Source organism: Ascaphus truei, chromosome 1 (assembly GCF_040206685.1).
Source record: "Ascaphus truei isolate aAscTru1 chromosome 1, aAscTru1.hap1, whole genome shotgun sequence".
NCBI classification, from domain to species: domain Eukaryota; kingdom Metazoa; phylum Chordata; class Amphibia; order Anura; family Ascaphidae; genus Ascaphus; species Ascaphus truei.
Genome location: NC_134483.1, coordinates 541,884,418 through 541,904,849, shown reverse-complemented (window position 1 = coordinate 541,904,849; position 20,432 = coordinate 541,884,418). Strand labels below are relative to the sequence as shown.

General features: G+C 47.6%; 1 protein-coding gene across 1 annotated transcript; it reads left to right on the top strand.

The window, feature by feature from the left end:
- Positions 1-3,621: 3,621 nt before the first annotated feature.
- PRADC1 (protease associated domain containing 1) lies at positions 3,622-17,412 on the top strand. The gene is made up of 6 exons (XM_075573456.1): positions 3,622-3,766; positions 4,825-4,999; positions 5,788-5,888; positions 9,913-10,022; positions 13,946-14,113; positions 15,335-17,412. Exons 2-6 carry the CDS (start codon positions 4,924-4,926, stop codon positions 15,453-15,455), a joined length of 576 nt encoding a protein of 191 aa, XP_075429571.1. The 5' UTR covers positions 3,622-3,766; positions 4,825-4,923; the 3' UTR covers positions 15,456-17,412.
- Positions 17,413-20,432: the final 3,020 nt, after the last annotated feature.

The following is a 20,432-nucleotide window of genomic DNA, read 5'->3' as shown; positions in this document are numbered from 1 at the left end:
AGAACAGGCTGATTGGTCGGCGGCGTCTTCTCTCGCTCCCCTATTGGTTTGTTATCTGTAATTCCGTTGTTGATTGTCGGGCGTCGCCATGTTGGTACACCCACAAATGAGCCGTGCATTATTTACATGCCACCTCTCATTTTACATTCATTACTGGGCATATTGTCCATAAAACTGCCCAAATCTCCCATCTCACTCTAATTTTAGCACATCATTATATATCAGTGTTGAGTATCATATTAAGACTATATACAATTATATTTATTATTGGGAGAGAATAAAATGGCAGCCGTGTAGATAGTGAGCTCCCCGGGGCAGGAACTCCATTTCCACTCGTGCTTTTCCATCTAACTGTGTTATAACTCCTTGTATCATAACTAGCAATGCCAGGCTCACAGGAGGCCTGTGCCTCCGCTGTTGGGAGCCTGGGGTGTATCCTGGAACGTACTTACAGCGCCTCCACCTGTGCAGGATTCTAGAGTGTAGAAAAACCCCTGACACAGGACCCATATACAGTAACCACTTACACCAGTATATGTATAAACAGTTTACTATATGTAGAACAGAATAATAATGTAGCCAGGTTCCCCCCCCCCCCTAATGAGGTTGTTCCCCCTTGTTATAAATAAATTGTAATGCAGTTGATCGAGCACGTCAGTCAAACATGAAAGTTTTAATCACTTGTCTTCCCTCCGAGATAGGTTTACAAATAGCCTGATACTCTGCGGATCCAGAAGGATCCGGAACCGAAAAATGAACATACCAAAAAGGCAAGGAGATACGAAGAGCCCTGCACAGCCTCCGCCTGAGCCCAGTGGCCTATGCAAGCAGAAGTTTGACTCCCAGTGAGATAAATTGGAGTTTCTTGCCCTTAAGTGGGCCGTATCAGAAAAATTACATGACTACCTATATGGGGTCACCTTTGAAGTCAGGACGGACAATAATCCGCTGACCTATGTTCAAACAACTGCCAAATTGGATGCAACAGGTCATAGATGGTTGGCTACTCTCTCCAATTATCAGTTCACTCTGAAATATAAACCTGGGCCCCTCAACATAGGAGCCGATGCTCTCTCTAGGAAACCGGGACTGGATGAGACATACGACGATGGACCCTGGGAAGAAATTCCGGGGTCAGGAATGAAAGCTATGTGTGCCACTGCGGCCATCTTAAACAACCGAGTGGCGTTCTCCGAGCTGCGAGCCGCAGATTCCTTAGGGTGCCGACCTCAAGCCCTTCCCGAAGCCTACTGTCACCCCGATGGCATGGGCATCAACCAGAATGTAATTTTCACTTGGAAAGAAGTGGTACTGGCGCAAATACATGATCCAGCGACTGATGCTGTCCAAGAGGCACTACACAAAAATGATTCTTCATTAGTAAAAAGGGCTCCTCCTGATGCTGTGGGCCTACTCATGAGGGAATGGGATACATTTGAGATGGATAATGGCCTCCTCTATAGAGTTGTTCGATATCACGACCATCCTGACAGACGACAACTGTTTCCACCCCAGCGACTACAAGGCCTCGTTTTAAGATCACTACATGATGATCACAGACATTTGGGGGTGGATAAAACCTTTGGCTTAGTAAGAGATCGTTTTTTCTGGCCTAGAATGCGGGAGTCAGTTGAACAACACTGCAGGAAATGCCTACGGTGCATTCTTAGAAAGACACTCCCCACCCGTGCTGCCCCAATGGGACATCTCAAAAGCTCAGATCCTATGGATGTAGTATGGACTTTTTGTGTATAAAACCCGATTCAAAAGGCATCGGCAATGTGCTGGTAGTGACAGACCACTACACTCGATACGCCCAAGCGTTTCCCACTAAAGATCAAAAGGCCATCACTGTGGCAAAAGTATTGTGGGAGAAGTATTTCATGCACTATGGCTTGCCTAACAGAATGCACTCTGACCAGGGAAGAGACTTTAAAAGTAAGCTTATCAAAGAATTTCTCAAGGTGCTAAGTGTCCAAAAGTCCAGAACCACACCCTACCACCCTGAGGGAGATGCCCTTCCGGAAAGATTTAATCGGACATTGTTGGATATGTTGGGTACGCTACAAGACTCCAAGAAGTGAGAATGGAGCAAACATGTGGGGGCATTAGTACATGCATACAATTGCACTCGGCACGAATCAACGGGATACACGCCGTACTTTCTCATGTTGGGCGAGAAGCACGCCTACCGGTGGACATTCGTCTAAGGGTATCTACCGATGGGGTACCCAATACAACGCACTTTCGCTATGTAAAAAGGCTCCAAGACAGTCTACATCGTGCCTATCAGCTCGCCGAAAGAGCTGCTGCCCAGGTGAATGCTAATAATAAGAGGAGATACGATCATAAGATTCGCTATAGAGAACTTCGGCCTGGAGACGCTGCCCTCCTTCGAAATTTGGGAACCCTGGCAAGCACAAGCTGGCAGATCGGTGGAGAGAAGGACACTTTGAAGTTGAGTCTCAGATGCCTGGCCTCCATGTGTACCGCATAAAGGATAGAGACGGCAGGGTAAAGGTTTGGCATCATAATCACCTGCTGCCCATACCGCAAGTGGATGGGAATGATCCAGAATCTGAAACGGTAACTGATAACTCTGAACTGGAAGAGCCTACTGAAACTCAACCAAGCTCACAAGAACAAGATCCTATGGAAGGGACTTCCAATAAATCCACTAACGATTGGTGGGCACCTCCTGAAGGAGCTCCGGGCAATGGGCCTGCACCTCAAAACCAGTCCCAAGCAACTCCCACTCATCGTCCTCTGCCCTACTATGAATATGTATGAGACAAGAAAAACTGAGCCACACTGCTTCAGATCTCCTAAATAGCAGTGGTAACCTGAAAGCTCTAGTCAGTTGGAGGCAATCGTAGTAATTAATCATAGTAATTAACCCCCCATATGCATTACACTACTATTAAGTAGGGAATAAGCAACAGCACAACAGCAGAACTACAGCTGCAGTAAGTATTTTACATTGTGCACCCACTTTAAAATATATTTGTATAGAAGACAATCTTACTGGCATTGTAGCTTCACTATAGAGTGGGAAATAGACAGCAGCACAGCGGCAGTATCTTTACTACAGTAATAGTACTACACTGTGTGCACCCACTCTGTATGTATTATAGGAGACTAGTCTACCAGTAACTACCGCAGTTCCACATATATATAGTGCAGGAACCCACCCTTACACTACCATCACCCCAGGTTACATTCTATCATTTGGCCCATTCTCACCTATAATATTGTCTGAATCACTATTTCAGCGTCCAGACTTAGGTGTTTCAAATTGGGCCTCTTAGATAAACACATCAGATTTCGCTGTGGGAAACATGCGCTAATACTAGGTTTTAATTAGGATGTGTTTTTTCTTATGAGTATCAATAAAATGTATTTATTTTTGGAGTTCTATTCCCAAGTGAGTGCATCTTTTGGGATTCTGTCCCCCGTTCTTCTGTGTACACTTTCTATCCCTGATAGCACCACATCCAGTTCTCTCTCTCACTATCTAGTGGCTGAGCGAGGTTTATCCAACCTCTCCCCCCCCCCCCCTTCCTCATTTATATTACCCTAAGTACATGCGCACAAAGAAATACATCAGGGCTCTTTTTGTATGAAAACGCAGGGTGATCAACAAGAAACTTCATGAAGCGATTAATCATTTATTTATAATCAGCCATGTTCAGTAGCGCAGTACAAGAGTTGGAGGACGCAAGACGATCCAATAACAAGCATTAGCATACAGTGTTACAGCGGTGAGGTACGTACGCTGGGATACTGTCCAGGAGTGAAAACATTATTTTATTCTACATTTCTTCCTTGCATTATTTATTGTACTTTTCAAATAAATGACGTTTTCTTTGCTCAGCACTTTTTCCCCCCTAAAAATAATAAATACTAATAATAAAAGCAGCCATATTTTTTTTTGCGTTGCATTTTGTTACAGGAAGAGATCTGTTCTTGCCCTTTCCGACAGCTGTTTTTATTTCTACCATCTGATCCTCTGCTCAGGAGATATACACGTTTGAAATATTAAGGTTACAATGGAGGGTACTTTCCTGTTATCCGGAGCCATATTCAAAACAACTTATTTAATTAAAAACGTATTTATTATTTCATTAAAAATAAAGTAACAACATATTTATTATTGAAAACAATGCATTTTTTTGGAGCCAAATCCTTTAATTGTCAGGAAAGTACCCAATGGAGATCTCCCAGAGTCCACCGCAGGGTAAAAGTTAAGCTAGATATACAGAAAATTAACACAAGAGCAGGATCGGCCAACTCCAGTCCCCAAGGGCCACCAACAGGTCAGGTTTTCAGGCTATCCCTGCTTCAGCAAAGGTGGCTCGATCAGTCCCAGCTTCAGCACACATGGCTCAACCAGTTCCAGCTTCAGCACAGGTGGCTAAATCAATCCCAGCTTCAGCACAGGTGGCTCAATCAGTCCCAGCTTCAGCACAGGTGGCTAAATCAGTCCCAGCTTCAGCACAGGTGGCTCAATCAGTCCCAGCTTCAGCAGACCTGGCTCAACCAGACCCAGCTTCAGCACAGGTAGCTCAATCCAGAGCCACTGTCTGAGCCACATGTGCTGAAGCAGGGATATCTTGAAAACCTGACCTGTTGGTGGCCCTTGAGGACTGAAGTTGGCTTCCTGCTCTAACCACATTGCAGCTATTGGCCTCAACACTCCACGCTGCTCGTCTATTAGGTGCACCGTGGTAATGCCAGAATCACGGAACTGACGGACACAAAGCCAGTCCAACCAGATTCACACTCCTCTTCCCCCTCCCCTCCCCCCCCTGTCTCCACCAATAGGAGCGTGCGGGAGGCGGAGCCGGCCAGTGCAGGTGGCCACAATGTGGACATGGAGCAGGCTGTGCTGCAGCTGTGCAGCGCGGGTGTGAGCGAGGAGAGATGGTCTGCAGCGCGTGGATGTGCTGCAGCACCGCGACGGCGCTGCTGCTGCTGCTCCTGGCTCTGCGGGGCTCCGGTATGTATCACGCGGGAGCAGAGCCGGGGATCCCGCCGCGCCTGGGCGGTGAACGTGTGACACATTGTGCAACCCGCAGCAGGGCTCAGGAAGTCACGGGGAGGCATGTGTATCGTTACATCGCGCCGGTCCTGCACACAGCGCGTCACCGCGGTGATCCCCGCGGCGTAGTAATAATATAACGCGTACTGGGAATAAGCGCGGCGGGCAGAACACAGGGAAAGGAGTCCCTGCCCCGCAGAGCTTACAATCTAAGTGGGGAGAACGTGGCGAGGCAGTGGGAGGGGGCTCGGATACGTGCGCCTGCAGGGGGCCACGGTCGGTGCGTATGAGGTGTGTAGTCTCAGCCACGGAGCCACTCGTATGCTTCTGTGACAGTGCATGAGGGGGGTGGGCTGTGTTACCCGGGCTCACTCTAGCGCAGCGGTGCGTGAAGTGGGGGGCGCCCCCCCCAGGAGGGGCGTGAGACTCGCTGCGGGGGAGGGGGAGTGGGATTTACAGAGGCCCCCGCACTCTTCCCGAATACTTTTAAATTAACGCCGGGAGAGCCGCAGGGCCTCTGAAAACTTCTACTCGCCTTGTTGCAGACGCTCCTGGGCACGCGTCTCCATGGCAACGTGGCGGCAAATGACGCCGCATGTAAAGAAAAATACTTAGTGGGGCTTCCACTGCCTACTGCAGGGGAGCGCAAACTGGGGGGTGCCCAGAGGCCACGCACACGCACACACGCACACACACACCAATATTTGGCGCTGTTAATCTGTGTCGCGGTTTTTGTTTCTTCGCAGGTCTTCGCTTCCAGGAATATCTGTATTTCCAGGTCCTGAGCCCCGGGGACATTCGCTACATCTTCACTGCCACCCCAGCTAAGGACTTTGGGGGAGTGTTTGTACGTGCTTTATCTAACGTCTTGTATATAATCCTGCTAATCACGCCTCTCAGACTCGGAAGGGAATATTCGATTTGTTACCATTTGTAGTTAAGGTGGCAGTGTAAAAGGACAATAATGTAACATCAAAATATCTCCAAATATATACAGGCATACCCCGCATTAACCTACGCAATGGGACCGGAGCGTGTATGTAACACAGCCATACCCCGCATTAACGTACGCAATGGGACCGGAGCATGTATGTAACACAGCCATACCCTGCATTAACGTACGCAATGGGACCGTAGCGTGTATGTAACACAGGCATACCCCGCATTAACGTACGCAATGGGACCGGAGCATGTATGTAACACAGGCATACCCCGCATTAACGTACGCAATGGGACCGGAGCGTGTATGTAACACAGGCATACCCCGCATTAACGTACGCAATGGGACCGGAGCATGTATGTAACACAGGCATACCCCGCATTAACGTACGCAATGGGACCGGAGCATGTATGTAACACAGGCATACCCCGCATTAACGTACGCAATGGGACCGGAGCGTGTATGTAACACAGGCATACCCCGCATTAACGTACGCAATGGGACCGGAGCATGTATGTAACACAGGCATACCCCGCATTAACGTACGCAATGGGACCGGAGCATGTATGTAACACAGCCATACCCCGCATTAACATACGCAATGGGACCGGAGCATGTATGTAAAGCGAAAATGTACTTAAAGTGACGCACTACCTTTTCTCCACTTATCGATGCATGTACTGTACTGCAATCATCATATACGTGCATAACTGATGTAAATAACGCATTTGTAACGGGCTCTATAGTCTCCCCGCTTGCGCACAGCTTCGGTACAGGAAGGGAGCCGGTATTGCTGTTCAGGACGTGCTGACAGGCGCATGAGTGAGCTGCCGTTTGCCTATTGGGTGATATGTACTTACTCGCGAGTGTACTTAAAGTGAGTGTCCTTAAAGCGGGGTATGCCTGTACATGTTAAAGCAGGGCTGCTAAGTCCAGTCCTCAAGACCCCCCCTCGAACAGGTCAAGTTTTCATGACATTCCTGCTTCAGCACAGGTGGCTCAGTCACTCAACCACGGATTGAGCCACCTGTGCTGAAGCAGGGATATCCTGAAAACTTGGCCAGGAAGGGGGGGGGGGAGGGATCTTGAGGACTGGAGTTGAGAACCCCTGCTTTAAGGAGATCCCTGTCCCAAAACGCTAGCAGTCTATTGGTGGCCCCCTGTCACCAATAGAAAGCCGCAACATTATTGGCAGATGATTTTGTTGCCGTTGTTTCTGGTCTCACCAAATCAAAATGGCGGCCAAATCCCAGCGGGTGGTGCTGGCCAATATGAAGGTGCCCCGTTATCAAAGGGATGATGTTGGGGGGGGGGGGGGCTTCCTGTTGGGTGACCATGGGCGTCATCTTTTGTAAATCCAGGAAGGGACCCCAGTAAGTGCACCGGGAACCGGGAGGTCCGCTGAGCTAAAAATACTGCCGGTTACTCTCCACGCAGCGGCGAATTGGAAAATCCGCCGCCCCATGGCGCTTGGCTGGATCGGCCGCCTTCCTCCTCCTTCAAATGACGCAGCGGACGTCGCACGGCATCGCGTTGCCATGGTGACGCTATTTGATGCTTTGACGTCGCGTTGCCACGTGACGTCCGTGGCGTCATTTGACGCTGTGATGCAGAAGGAGGGCGGCAGCACGGAAGCGGCCGCCACAGCTAAGTGCCTTCCCGTCAGGCCCAAGAGACCCGAGAGCGCGGCAGAAGTATATGGGGGCGGGCACTTTTGCCGCCCCAAAATTTTGCCGCCCGGCCCTAATGGGAAATCCGCCACTGCCTCCACGGTTTCGAATTCGGTAAAAGAATATGTAAAATAGGCGGTCTTGGTGCTTTTTGTTTGCTCTCGGTTCAGGATAGTGAGTGACTGGGATTGACACCCTGCGCGATTCTATGTTCACCAAGAAACGGAGTACTTCCATGTATGTGACCGGCCAGAAATCCAGGCAAGGAAAAGATGGCCTCCCTGCACAGGTGCAAGCACCGTACACAGCGTATCACAAAGATGGGTGTCAGCGGTTTGGTCTCCACACCCCAAGAGATCCCTCTGGGGACACAGAATGGGGTGTAAATGGGTGTAATTTGGCTGATTTAGTCACGTTTCGGAAGTGCATGGATATTTTCACTTCATTATTATTGTTTGTTTTTGTTTCTGTATATAGCAGCATAGGAGCTTGGAAACCCCTCCGTTACTTATACTGGGGTCGCTGATCATTATGTCAATTTGATTTGTTTGCATCACGTGCAAATGGCGGTGATTTCCCCTGGGTGCAGCGCCAGGCTCCGTGCAGCGTTATCATCGTTCTCGGGAACAGCCTGAGCTGCCTCCTGCTCGCGGCGTGTTTTGGCAGAACTTCTGCTGCTTGCTATTCTGGTCCCACTAATTCCTCCCCGTCATTGTGCTGTACCATGGTAACAACGCTTACACAGCCTGCCGGTCCAAACTTCTACTCTTCCCGCGTTGCTGTGCAGGAGGAGGAGCGCCGTGCTAATGTCACTGGCTGTGAAGCAGCTGACAGTGTGAAGTCCAGCGTCCCCTCCTCCTTGCGTCCCCTCCTCCTCCTTGCGTCCCCTCCTCCTCCTTGCGTCCCCTCCTCCTCCTTGCGTCCCCTCCTCCTCCTTGCGTCCCCTCCTCCTCCTTGCGTCCCCTCCTCCTCGCGTCCCCATCTCCTCCTCGCGTCCCCATCTCCTCGCGTCCCCATCTCCTCCTCGCGTCCCCTCCTCTTCCTCGCGTCCCCCTCCTTCTCCTCGCGTCCCCCTCCTTCTCCTCGCGTCCCCCTCCTTCTCCTCGCGTCCCCCTCCTTCTCCTCGCGTCCCCCTCCTTCTCCTCGCGTCCCCCTCCTCCTCCTCCTCGTGTCCCCCCTCCTCGTCCTCGTGTCCCCCCCTCCTCCTCCTCGTTCCCCCCCTCCTCCTCCTGTCCCCTCCTCCTCCTCCTTGCGTCCCCTCCTCCTCCTCCTTGCGTCCCCTCCTCCTCCTCCTTGCGTCCCCTCCTCCTCCTCCTTGCGTCCCCTCCTCCTCCTCCTTGCGTCCCCTCCTCCTCCTCCTTGCGTCCCCTCCTCCTCCTCCTTGCGTCCCCTCCTCCTCCTCCTTGCGTCCCCTCCTCCTTATGACCTTGGACTTTCTCTCCCTGGACCTCAGGCACCAAAATCAGCTTTTAACCTCTTCTTCTGTGCAAATCATTGTGGCTACAAACTCCTCTGCACTGCGCAGGGCTGGCGTTATACGAGAGAGAGAATACTGTTCTTACTTCTCTGGAAAGCTGCACAGACTGTGAGGCTGCAGGGGACGCGGTAAAATAGGAACGTATTACTACGTGTACTGTCCGCTCACAGCAGACCCAAATAAGTGACATTTAGGGTTTCTGGACTGAAAAACCTACACCACAGTGAGATGTTATTATGTGCAAACTCCTCTGGCACGTAAAATCTTGAGTATAACCGTCCTAATAGCAGGGAATACTGAATCCTAATAATACACCGTTTATTTTATTCTTGAGTCACCCAAATAAAAGTGGACCCCCCTCCCCCCACCATAATTTGTATTTGGAAGATAACCCTTGCAGTGCTGAAGAGGTTAAACATTTTCAGCCATATTTACATGAAGAAGTGCTAGCCTATAGGATACCTCCTGTACTGGAAGACGCCTCGCAGTCCCATTGTAATGCATTGGACGCAGAGGGAAATATTCTGTATACCTTGCACCCTCTTCACTTAAATGGGTCTTAAGGGCTGTATTTACTAAGCCTGTTTGGAAGGTGTCTGACGGAGTAGCACTGCTTAGTAAATGTGGCCCTTTTTATCCTTTAGATGTTCGAAGCCTATGGAAGAGATAAAGGGGGGGGAGGGAAAGGGTGTGCAAAGTGATTGTAGGTTCAGTGTGCCTTCGAGCAATGATCTCCATTTCTGCATCATACTAACATGTCTGTCCTCCCCCCTCACCCACTCAGAACCAAAGATATGACCAGATCCACTTGGTTCCAGCTGATCCACCCGAAGCTTGCGGAGAATTGAGTAACGGAGCTTTTATCCAGGGACAGATCGCACTGGTGGAACGAGGGTAAGAGGCGCGGTCACCGTTACGTTGCAGATTGCTCCCCAGAATCCTTTGCTGTTGGCCGCTGCGCACCTGCATTATTTCAATAAGAAAGAGACAGCAAAACATTGCAGCACGTACATAAAATACCAGCCAGCCGCACATAACCATACCGAAGTGAACCTGTGATTTTGCCATGGTTTTCCTTTTCCGGTGTGTGTCGGCGTACTCTGCCCATATCCGTTAAATGCGTTTCACTCGGGTAGCAGTTGATTTGAAAGCACAGATTTTCGAGAGAGAGACAAATCCTTATTGCTCCGCACTAACACAACGAATACGGAGTCTCGTGAGCACTTCCAATGCCTTTAATCTTTCTCATGACCTGTACCGCAATGCAGGGGATATACCCCCTTTGAGAATTTGAAGGGGGCCCATTACTTCTTTAATGGTGTCGGGAGACAGTGTGTCCATGGAGGTTTTCCATTTATACAGAAATGTACTCGTTCTCTGCGCAGTGTCTTCAGAGTCCTGGTTTCCCAAGCTTCCGTATAGCCAAATCGCATTGCCTTGAAGCCATAGGAAAGCTTCATTTTTCAACCGCTTATTTAGAAAGCCTAAGGTCCTATGCCAGAATTATCATACTTTCCTACAATATGAGATATTGGTGTAACTGCAGCCATATTTTCGACTGTACCACTGACCCGTGTTGGAATTGTTCAGTTGGGCTAGAGTCGGATACGCCCGATTCACTATCTAAATGTGTAGCTCTCAAGTTTGCATCGAGCGTAATACAGCTGAACCTCCTTGTACCAGGATTTCCAGATCTGAAAGAACAGAGAACTCCGATTACCAATTGGCGGGGGCAAGCGGTTCCAATAATTGGCCGTACGAATCTCTATCAAAGAGGTGCAAATAGTTTTGGAGGTAAAGCTCGTTTTGAGGGACGTCTCGAGTCACCGCTCCAGAGCTGTGTGTTCCAATAGAGAAGGGTCTCCCCTGATCAGGCTGGTCACACAATGTCTCCGCTGCCGGAAAGCAAAGAAAAATGTTTATTTGAGAAATGTTATTTTTCTCCAAGCTGTTGGAAATCATTGCTGTCCTGAGCTCAAACTGTCAGAAATGTCAACAAGATCCTTGCTGGTCCAGTTCTTAAAGATGGAGTGTTCTTGGGTTGCTGTAAAGTTGGGGTTTCCCATCATTTTGCAGGTATTTAGATGTTGTTGGGGGTAGTGTGAATACTTTCTAATTTTACAGCAGGTCAAACAGTGTCTGAAAATAACGCTATTAAGAATATTGTTCGTCTTATCTGTGTCCCGGAGGAAAGGAAGACATCTCTGAGTGTGGCAGGGCCAGCTGTCCTATTCTAGATTAAGCAAAGTTTGATCATTTCAACATCCAATCCCTAATGTATCGTGTTAACGCAATTAGATTAAAGACCCCCACATCTGGAAGGTTCCGACCCCCTTGTTCTCTCAGTTTGTAATCTTTGCCGACTGATCTTGTGTTTATTGTTCCAAATTTAAATGAGTAACGTTCCTATGTATCTTTGTAATGTCTCTCTTCCTAGTAAGCAGGGGGAAGTGTCTGAATCAGATACAAGTGTTTGGGGAAAGAGACCATTTTTGATTCTGGCAATTCTGCCAGACATTCAATGGCGGGTTCATCCATCCTATCCACTCCCATGCAACCTTATTCATGATGGGGTTGTAATTCATCTCGTATGACTTCTGTAGCTTCAGAGGAAAGTGGATGCCTGTGCATTGAGCGGAGTCTCTGGCTCGCTTAAACAGCATCAACACGCCGGTTGAGTCTCTGTCCTTAGCCAGAGCATCTCAAACTTTGTCAAATTTATTTTTATAGCCTGAAAAGGTTTGAAAGTTAGCAATAATTTACATTATTAGCGGTATCTGATCATGTGGATCTGAGCAAAACAGAAGCAAGTCATCCACGTTTAAAGCCACCTTTTCGCCCAATTCCCAATTTGCAGACCTTTTAATTGAGTCCCTCATTAGCCAGATCGAATAGGAGAGGCAAGAGGGGACACCCCTGCCTAGTCCCTCTATGTAAACCAAGAGGCGCTGATGATTTCCGGTTCAAAGAAAGAGGCACTACATTGAGTGTAGATGCATTTTGGAGCTTCTGTGTATTTCCCCCCAGCCCCAAACCTCTCAAGTCTGGAATAAGTGAGGCCAGGTTATCATGTCAAAGGCCTTTTCTGCATCCAAATGCAGGAAACAGGCCAGCCTTTGATCGTCTAGGGCCATGGGATTCCCCGTAGTATTGAATAGCAGACAGGAGTTTACATATACAGTATTGGTGACCGAAGCCTACCTTACAAAACCAGTCTGATCAGGGTGTGTCACCTCGGGCAGGACTTTTCTAAGTATATCTGCAAGAATTTTTGTGAATATTTTGTAATCTAAATTGAGAAGTGAGAGCGGGCGATAAGATGCTGGGTCTTCTGGATCTTTTTGTGGATGAGTTTAATTATGGCTGACCCAAAACCTAAGGGGCTTTCTCCCTGAATCCTTACGAGGTTATAAACTGACTGCTACCAGGTTGGGTGTTCTTTCTGTAAACATTTGTTTGAAATATTCAGCCGGGTAACCACCTGGTCCCGGGGCTTTTAGGGTGCTTGATAGTTCTAGGCACTTCACCAGAGGTGATACGGCTACTTACCATGTTTTTGGAATTCTCCAAGAAACCGGGGATGGCCTCAAGTCTCCACAGCCTATCCCGCTGCGGTGCCTGGTTAATGTTTGGTTGTGGTATAGATTTGCTTAGAAGGCTTGCAGTATAGCCACTGTTCTGTTGGTACAGGCGTCTGATTCCCTCCCAGCCGGAATATGAGCAGGTATTTGTTACTAGATTGGCCGACATTTGCCCCGCTTTATTACCACAGCACATAAACCCGGCATTCCTATAGTTCTGGCCCAACAACTCTTTCCCGTGTAATTGGACCTCTAACCTGCTTTTTTTTCCTTGACCTGTATTCCTTCTTATTTGGTGGTGTTGGGAATTTCTTCTATTTAAAATAAGCTTCAGTTAATTCTTTGTGTTTTTTTTCTTTTCTTGATAAGAAACATACGATTATAATGTCGCCTCTTTGAACCACTTTAGCTGTTTCCCAAAACAAGAACGGGTCCCCGATGTGTTATACATTATTTCCTTTAAAAAAGCTCCCGTTTATTCTGCACGGCCCGGCAGTTTTTAGGGGAAGGACCATGTTCTAGAGACATTGGGGCCTTTATTGTTGTATTTGGAGACCAGCGGAGAAATGATCTGACATACATGCATTTTGAATCACAGCCTGTGAGATCGGGGTTGAGATCAATAAATAATCAATACGCGACATTGAGTTGTGTGCAGGACCCATAGAAAAAATAAAAATAATCGTTCCAAGGACAAAAATGTGTCAAACTGTGATTTTGATTATCATTGTTATTCTTTCTAAGGGAATCAATCGTATTGATAAATAGTTTTTGATCTTTCCTTTTTAGTGGGGTTGCCCATTTAAAAGTACAATCCCACACAGACTGTTAAATGTGTGTTTTCCGGATGCCTAGCTGGCTTCCCTAAACAAACCTAACAACGCCCAGGTTTGGTTGATTTCATTTTGGGGGGGAAATTGGTTACAAGTGGGATTTCTTATTTTATTTCCCCTTATCCCCCCTGTCTTTATCAGAGAGCCGATAAAGATAAGCGGAGGTGGGGACTCTGGCTATACAAGCGCTCGCTGATCACACGTGACACCGCTCCGTGACACCGTACCGTGACACTCCAACCCCTCCCAAGTCTAACTTAAATACTTTACAAACCTATGTGTATCATTATTTATAGGGTGCCTTCCATGTATTGTGAGTCTTGGTCTGCATAAACTGCTTATTAATGACCGGACCCTATAATAATACCGCGCTTATTCCGCGCACCGCTTTCTGACTTGCCAGAAGCTGCTCCTTCCTGTCCAAGACGCGCGTGATCCAGGAACATGGCGGCCGAGCGATCATCATCACAGATAACGCTTCCGACAATGACCGCTTCTACGTGGAAATGATCCAGGACAACACAGGGAGGACGGCGGATATCCCCGCCCTCTTCCTGCTGGGGAGAGATGGGTATGTACGCGGGCAGAGAAAGGGGTGTGTGTGTGTGTGTGTGTCAAAAGAGTCATTCAGCGGCATCTTTTGAACAGAAAATGATTCACGTCTGTATCATTGAAGGGTTAAACGAATGAAGCTTTTATGCCGTCTGCCATTCAGCGCAATTATAACGGACACAGACCAGAAATAAAAGCCAGTTTTAATTGCGCTGAATCAGAGATGGCATTATGTTGCACTCATTTAACCCTTTAGGCCAGGGGTGGCTAACTCTACTCCTCGAGGGCCACCAACAGGTCAGGTTTTCCCTGCTTCAGCACGGGTGATGCAGTCTTCGACTGAGCCACTGATTGAGCTGCCTGTGCTAATGGTTTCCCAAATGATGCTTATCATAATAGCATGTTCTTGTATAGCGCTGCTAGTTTTACGCAGCGCTTGAAGTGAACCAGGTTCCCCTGTTCCAAAACTCAGTGCCAGTCAGTGCCTTCACTCACTGAGCCGCTCCTTCTCCAAGGATCCCCTGCTTCACACTCAGTGCCAGTCAGTGCCTTCACTCAAGGAGCCGCTCCTTCTCCCTGCATGATGGCTAATATCTATCTGTAGCTATCCAATACTGATTGAGGTGAGCTATTCATATTAAAGGGGAACCCCCACAAAGAGATAATCTCCCTCAAAGTACAAGATTCACTTTGTTGCCCTTTGTATTGTTATATGATCCTGTGTCATTCTAATTGTTATCTATTATTATGCAGCCGCGGGGTCACTTTGGCTAGTAATGACCTGGTTATTTGGCTAGTAATGACCTGGTTATTTGGCTAGTAATGACCTGGTTATTTGGCTAGTAATGACCTGGTTATTTGGCTAGTAATGACCTGGTTATTTGGCTAGTAATGACCTGGTTATTTGGCTAGTAATGACCTGGTGATCATTTAACAAAGTTGGTGAGAATTGTAATATGTCCCAGTTCGTTGTGCAATGTCGGCGATTTTTTTTCTCGCCATGTCAGCAAGCAAACAAAGTCCGTTATCTCTGCTTGGGCTTCTCCCCCTTATCTTACAGGATCCTGTAGCGTGACTGCTCACTTTCTTTCCAGAGAAGCAACAGAACATGTCAGGAATACAATGTGGACAATAGGTGTGATAGCAGCAGTTTGCCACACAGAGCACATTGTGTATTACACGCAGAATACACATTTCCTTACGCGCACCTTCACCTTGCTCTTCTCCCTCTCTTGGACAGATACATGATCCAGCGTTCCTTGGAGCAGCACGGACTTCCTTGGGCTGTTATCTCCATCCCGGTGAATGTCAGCAGCATTCCCACCTACGAGCTCAGACAGCCCCCGTGGACCTTCTGGTAGATGGTTCCAGTAGATGCGTTACAGCTGTGACTGCAGAACGTCCGTAATCTCTTTGCTGCTGCTGCTGCGCCGTGCGTTTGCTGCACATCGGGTGGTAAAATGATGATTACCAGCAATTCCGCCTGAAAATGGCAATTACACCCCTGTAAATGTAGGGGAGATGCTGGTTCTTGGCATTTCTGATTCTCTGTCTTCCTCCCAGGTCACCGCGTAAAAGCGAAGGGTGTAACATACAGATTTATGTTGCTCTACTAATAATAAATACTAACGGATTAGTAACGACTCTCAATACGCCGCAGCCTCTCTGATGCAATTGATCTCTACGGAGAAGTCGACTTTTTTTTTTCTTGTTATCATTTTTGAACATCCTAAAGCATTGTAGAAAAGCTGTAAGTTGCCTAAACGTTTCCCTGTCTCATCTCGCAGCCCACAGCCGCTTGCACCATAAATCATACAGTGGTCATTAACCCCCCAATCGTTGTTACTGTAGGAGCTGAGATAGAAGTGCGGTGTCACACATCTCCTACTGACAGTCCTCTTGTAAAGAGCCCGTCCTATTAGAAATCCTTGTGCTATTTCTTTTAATTAACTCCTTTCATTACCGGAAGGCATTGCGATACCTTGCGGGTGTCTCCCGGTACGATGTACATTATTGCATGGTTTGTAGCCGCGGTTGTGTTGGGTCAGTCTCGCGTGCGGACTTTGGTTTCCGCTGGTCGCAGTTTGTGGAAGATGGAGGAGCAGCGATGGCCAAAGGTCACGGTTTGGGGCCATTGGATTAATGCGGAAAGACGGCATCCTCCTCCGAACTGACGTCCGCTTAATATCCCAAAGCAGTGCTTCCAATCAGGTGACCACACGTCCAGCCCTCCAGTATCTTCAAAGTTTCCTTTCCACGGGGGTCACTGCCGCTACAGCGCAGGGGGTGATGCGAATGAACACCTTCAGTGGCAGTGAAGACGAGCGCAAAAAATCTTCCGTTTCAGAGAGGCCAGTAACCCGTTGCCTCGGGCATGTAAGATTTTAGGGCTGTGGGGGGAGGTTAGGTGTTTATTGGAAGCTCGTGTACAATAATTTCCTTGGAAGAGTTCTCTTGCTGGTCCGGTGAGAAGTTCTTGTAACGAAGATCTAAAAGCGCAGGAATGCCGCCCTTCCTGGCGTCGCGGGGTGACGGTTCTGCCTCCTCTCTCCCTTGCTTTGAGTGATGCTACAGTAAGTAATGGGAGACACCTCGGAAGTTGGGTGGGAGTCTGCCCATGGGTGACACAGAGCAGGGCCATGAGCGTGGGCGCAGACCACACATTGCGAGAGTAGGGTCCCCAGCTGGTGCAGTGCCGTCCATGTATATTCACAGCTGCTTGGATGATGTGAGAAATGAAATCCCTTCCATACTCCCATATGCTAAACTGCTTCTTTAACCTGTCACTGCAATGCCCATATTCTGTTCTCAGGGGCTAACGAGAGAACGTGGGACAAAGGGGAATGTCCTATTCCAGGGGTGGGCAACGCCAGTCCTCAAGGGCCACCAACAGGTCCGGTATTAAGAATATCCCTGCTTCAGCACAGGTGTCTCAGTCAAAGACTGAGCCAGCTATTCTGAAGCCACGATATCCCCGATGCCGGACTTGTTGGTGGCCCCTGAGGACTGAGTTGCCCACCCGTCCTTTTCCCATCCTCCTTTTTGGGAGGGGGTTCTGTACCACGTGTTTGCTGCCGCAGAGATCAGATGAAGGGGAAAGTCGTGGATCGATGAGAGGCCGGCACTCCCCTATGCCAAGTCTGTATGTAATATGCCACAGTCTGTAATAGTGTCCTCTCAATCCGCAAACGCCTGTTTTATCCGTCGTCGTTCTCTCTCTCTTGGAAGTAACCGTTTTGCTGCCTAAAGATTACATTTGTATTCTGTAAATGTGGATTTGTACTGGAAATGAATAAATAAACACCCCGTGTTTTAATATTTGCGAGAGTTGTTGGGTTTTGTTTTCTTTGGGAGGTATTCCAGTGTACGGCCCCTCGCTGAACATCCGATTCCCGTGATCTAGAGAAATACGAGCTCTCGTTCCTGCATACGCTCTATCGCTCATTTAAAACCGCACAAATGGCACCCGACAAACAATATTATAACGGATACTTTATAAACGGGTATTTGCTGATCTTTATATTCATTTGAATATTGAATAACTAATACATGATTGATAGACAAGTTTTAATGTATGTATGTACACAAATGCATACTGTAATATAAACTACGTATCTGCAGACAGCAGGACACCTTTTGAAACACACGGTAACAGACGCCCTGTAACTTCTCTTGAGGATAAAGAAGAAAGTTCATGTATTAATTAGGCAATTAATAGGGATGAAGTTTGGAATACTCACTGGAACTGGATACATGCTTTTTGTTTCTGTCACATTTCTTTATTTAAAGTTAAATTATTAATTGCAGTGTAGATTTCATTGCTGAGCATTGTGCCACTTTTATGCTGTATGAAACACCCCTGTATGTATAGGAGCATGTACTGTATGAAACACCGCTGTATGTATAGGAGCACGTACTGTATGAAACACCCCTGTATGTATAGGAGCATGTACTGTATGAAACACCCCTGTATGTATAGGAGCATGTACTGTATGAAACACCCCTGTATGTATAGGAGCATGTACTGTATGAAACACCCCTGTATGTATAGGTGCATGTACTGTATGAAACACCCCTGTATGTATAGGAGCATGTACTGTATGAAACCCCCCTGTATGTATAGGTGCATGTACTGTATGAAACACCCCTGTATGTATAGGTGCATGTACTGTATGAAACACCCCTGTATGTATAGGAGCATGTACTGTATACACACACTTCCTTTTGAGGGCTGTGAATAGCAGGAATTAGAGGCCTGATCTCTGCAGTGCCCTGGACAGGATGTGAGAGGAGAAAATCACACGCTTGGAACAGAAACGCGGCCCCCTGCCACGACGAAGGCTGTTTTACGCGGCCGAAACGGTGGAACATTATGGCTGAATAAATGAGTGTGTTTGCCAAGACCGTTGTGTCCTTACATTACCTGCATGGCCAAGTACAGCCCATGCCAGTGAAAGGGCTACAAGGAGTAGCACGTATAGAGTAGCACTGCGTAGGAAGGATGGTTATAACAAAACAAAAGCACAGCGCACAACTCGGGGCGTAGTAATAAAAAAAATATGTCTATTGGTGAGATATCAGTGTGAGTAATGCACAGACAGAAGAGACATTTGGATGTGCATGTTATACAGTGACCAGCATGTTGTTCCCACGATCAGCCAAGGACTTCTGCGGAGGGACAGCGCCGTCAGCTGCAGGATCTGACGTCAGCCGGCCTCCAATCCCGGATGGTTAGCAGACCATCACCCGGCCTCCGTGGAGGAATAGCTTTCATCCGAGGGCTCCAACGAGACAATCTCAAAGTCCAAACGGGTCCCAGGAGTGGCCAGCGACCGCCGTATATAATATACAAGGCTGTGCCAAATCGGTAGCTAACGGGCAAGTGAATCACGGCTCCCTTGGCTTCAAGAATCGCCTCCATGCAGACGATACAGATACACCGGGCAAGCCTGAGCGTCACCTCCGTATTACAGTTCTAGCTTGGCATTCTCCCACTGAGCCCAGAACCTATTGCCCCCCCTTTTATATCAGACAATAGCACCACCATTATTCATTGTTATTTCTATAGCCCAATACTATAGGATACTAGGGAAAAGACCGAAACGTAAAACATAATGAAACACTAGGTAATGAGGTCCCTGCTCCGAGAAGCTGCTGTATGTTGTCGAGGCATTATGCTGTATTCCTCTCGCTACAACATTTTTTGGCGTGCACTCTTTCCTGTGTCTAACTTTTATGCCCTCATCCTCTCCCACCTGGCCTATTGCAACCCTCCATTAGGCTGCCGTCCTGCCCACAGCTACCCATACTGCACTCTATAGATGACTATTCACTTATGACTAGTACTTCAGGCGCCGGACCGCATTGTTTATAAAGCGCCTGGACACAAGGTTAATTTCCCCTCCCTGTGTTGGATAAAGGGACGGAGCTTCTGAACAAAGAAATAATCGAGCGTGTGGTCAGGCGGCAGCGAAACCAGCAGAGGTAGCAGGAGCCGGGTTATTTGTTCCGCTTTGTTCATGTCTATAAGTACAAAAGTCACTCAGAACGTGTGTATCCCACACTATGTACAATGAAGTGTTCAATCCTCTGCAAACTGCTGCTCTGTCACTTGTGCGCATGTGTACAGGTGTGTGTGTGAGAGATCTCTAATTACACACACACAAAGATGCAACGAGACATTTTATTTCATTCACAGTGATATATTTTTAGGAATCAAATAATTGTCTCTGCGACTGTGTGTGTAAATACAATGTTTCTGTTACGCATTATGGAAATATATATATATATATATATATATATATATATATATATATATATATATATATGGGAAACAGTAGCACTAAACGAGTGTACCAATGGTAAATAAGAACACGTGTTCTAGTGAAAAACTACACACAAATATGTAATCGTGAATAAACAGAAATATAAACATCAGGTGATATTAAGGCCACATACAGCTAGTTAACAAGCACACAGGTTGTCCTCACTATCCAACGCTACTTCCAGACCGGATTCCGTTGGATAACCGAGGACTGCCGTTACTCTGCTGCTTTGGACTGCTGCCTGTGGGAAATCTCCGTTGCGCTGATGTGGGACTCTCTCCGTTCGGATTGTGATGCTACACAGTGTATTCTCGCCAATGCCAGAGACCGATCTCTCCTGAGTGCAAGCCTTGGACTTTCTTTTTATGTGTATTAAACGGTTTAAACTATATTACGCAATGGCGCATGCGCCGCTCTCTCTCTCTTTTTCCATATACATATATATATAATTTCCATCATGCTTAATAGAAGCATTGCATTCCCTCTCCCTCCCCCTCTCCAAACAATACTCTT

Bases quoted from the DNA above. Each gene is read 5' to 3' on its own strand.
- PRADC1 (XM_075573456.1), top strand. From the start codon at position 4,924: ATGGTCTGCAGCGCGTGGATGTGCTGCAGCACCGCGACGGCGCTGCTG. The intron at 5,000-5,787 runs GTATGTATCACG...GTTTCTTCGCAG, and splicing joins CCTGGCTCTGCGGGGCTCCG to GTCTTCGCTTCCAGGAATAT. The intron at 5,889-9,912 runs GTACGTGCTTTA...TCACCCACTCAG, and splicing joins AGGACTTTGGGGGAGTGTTT to AACCAAAGATATGACCAGAT.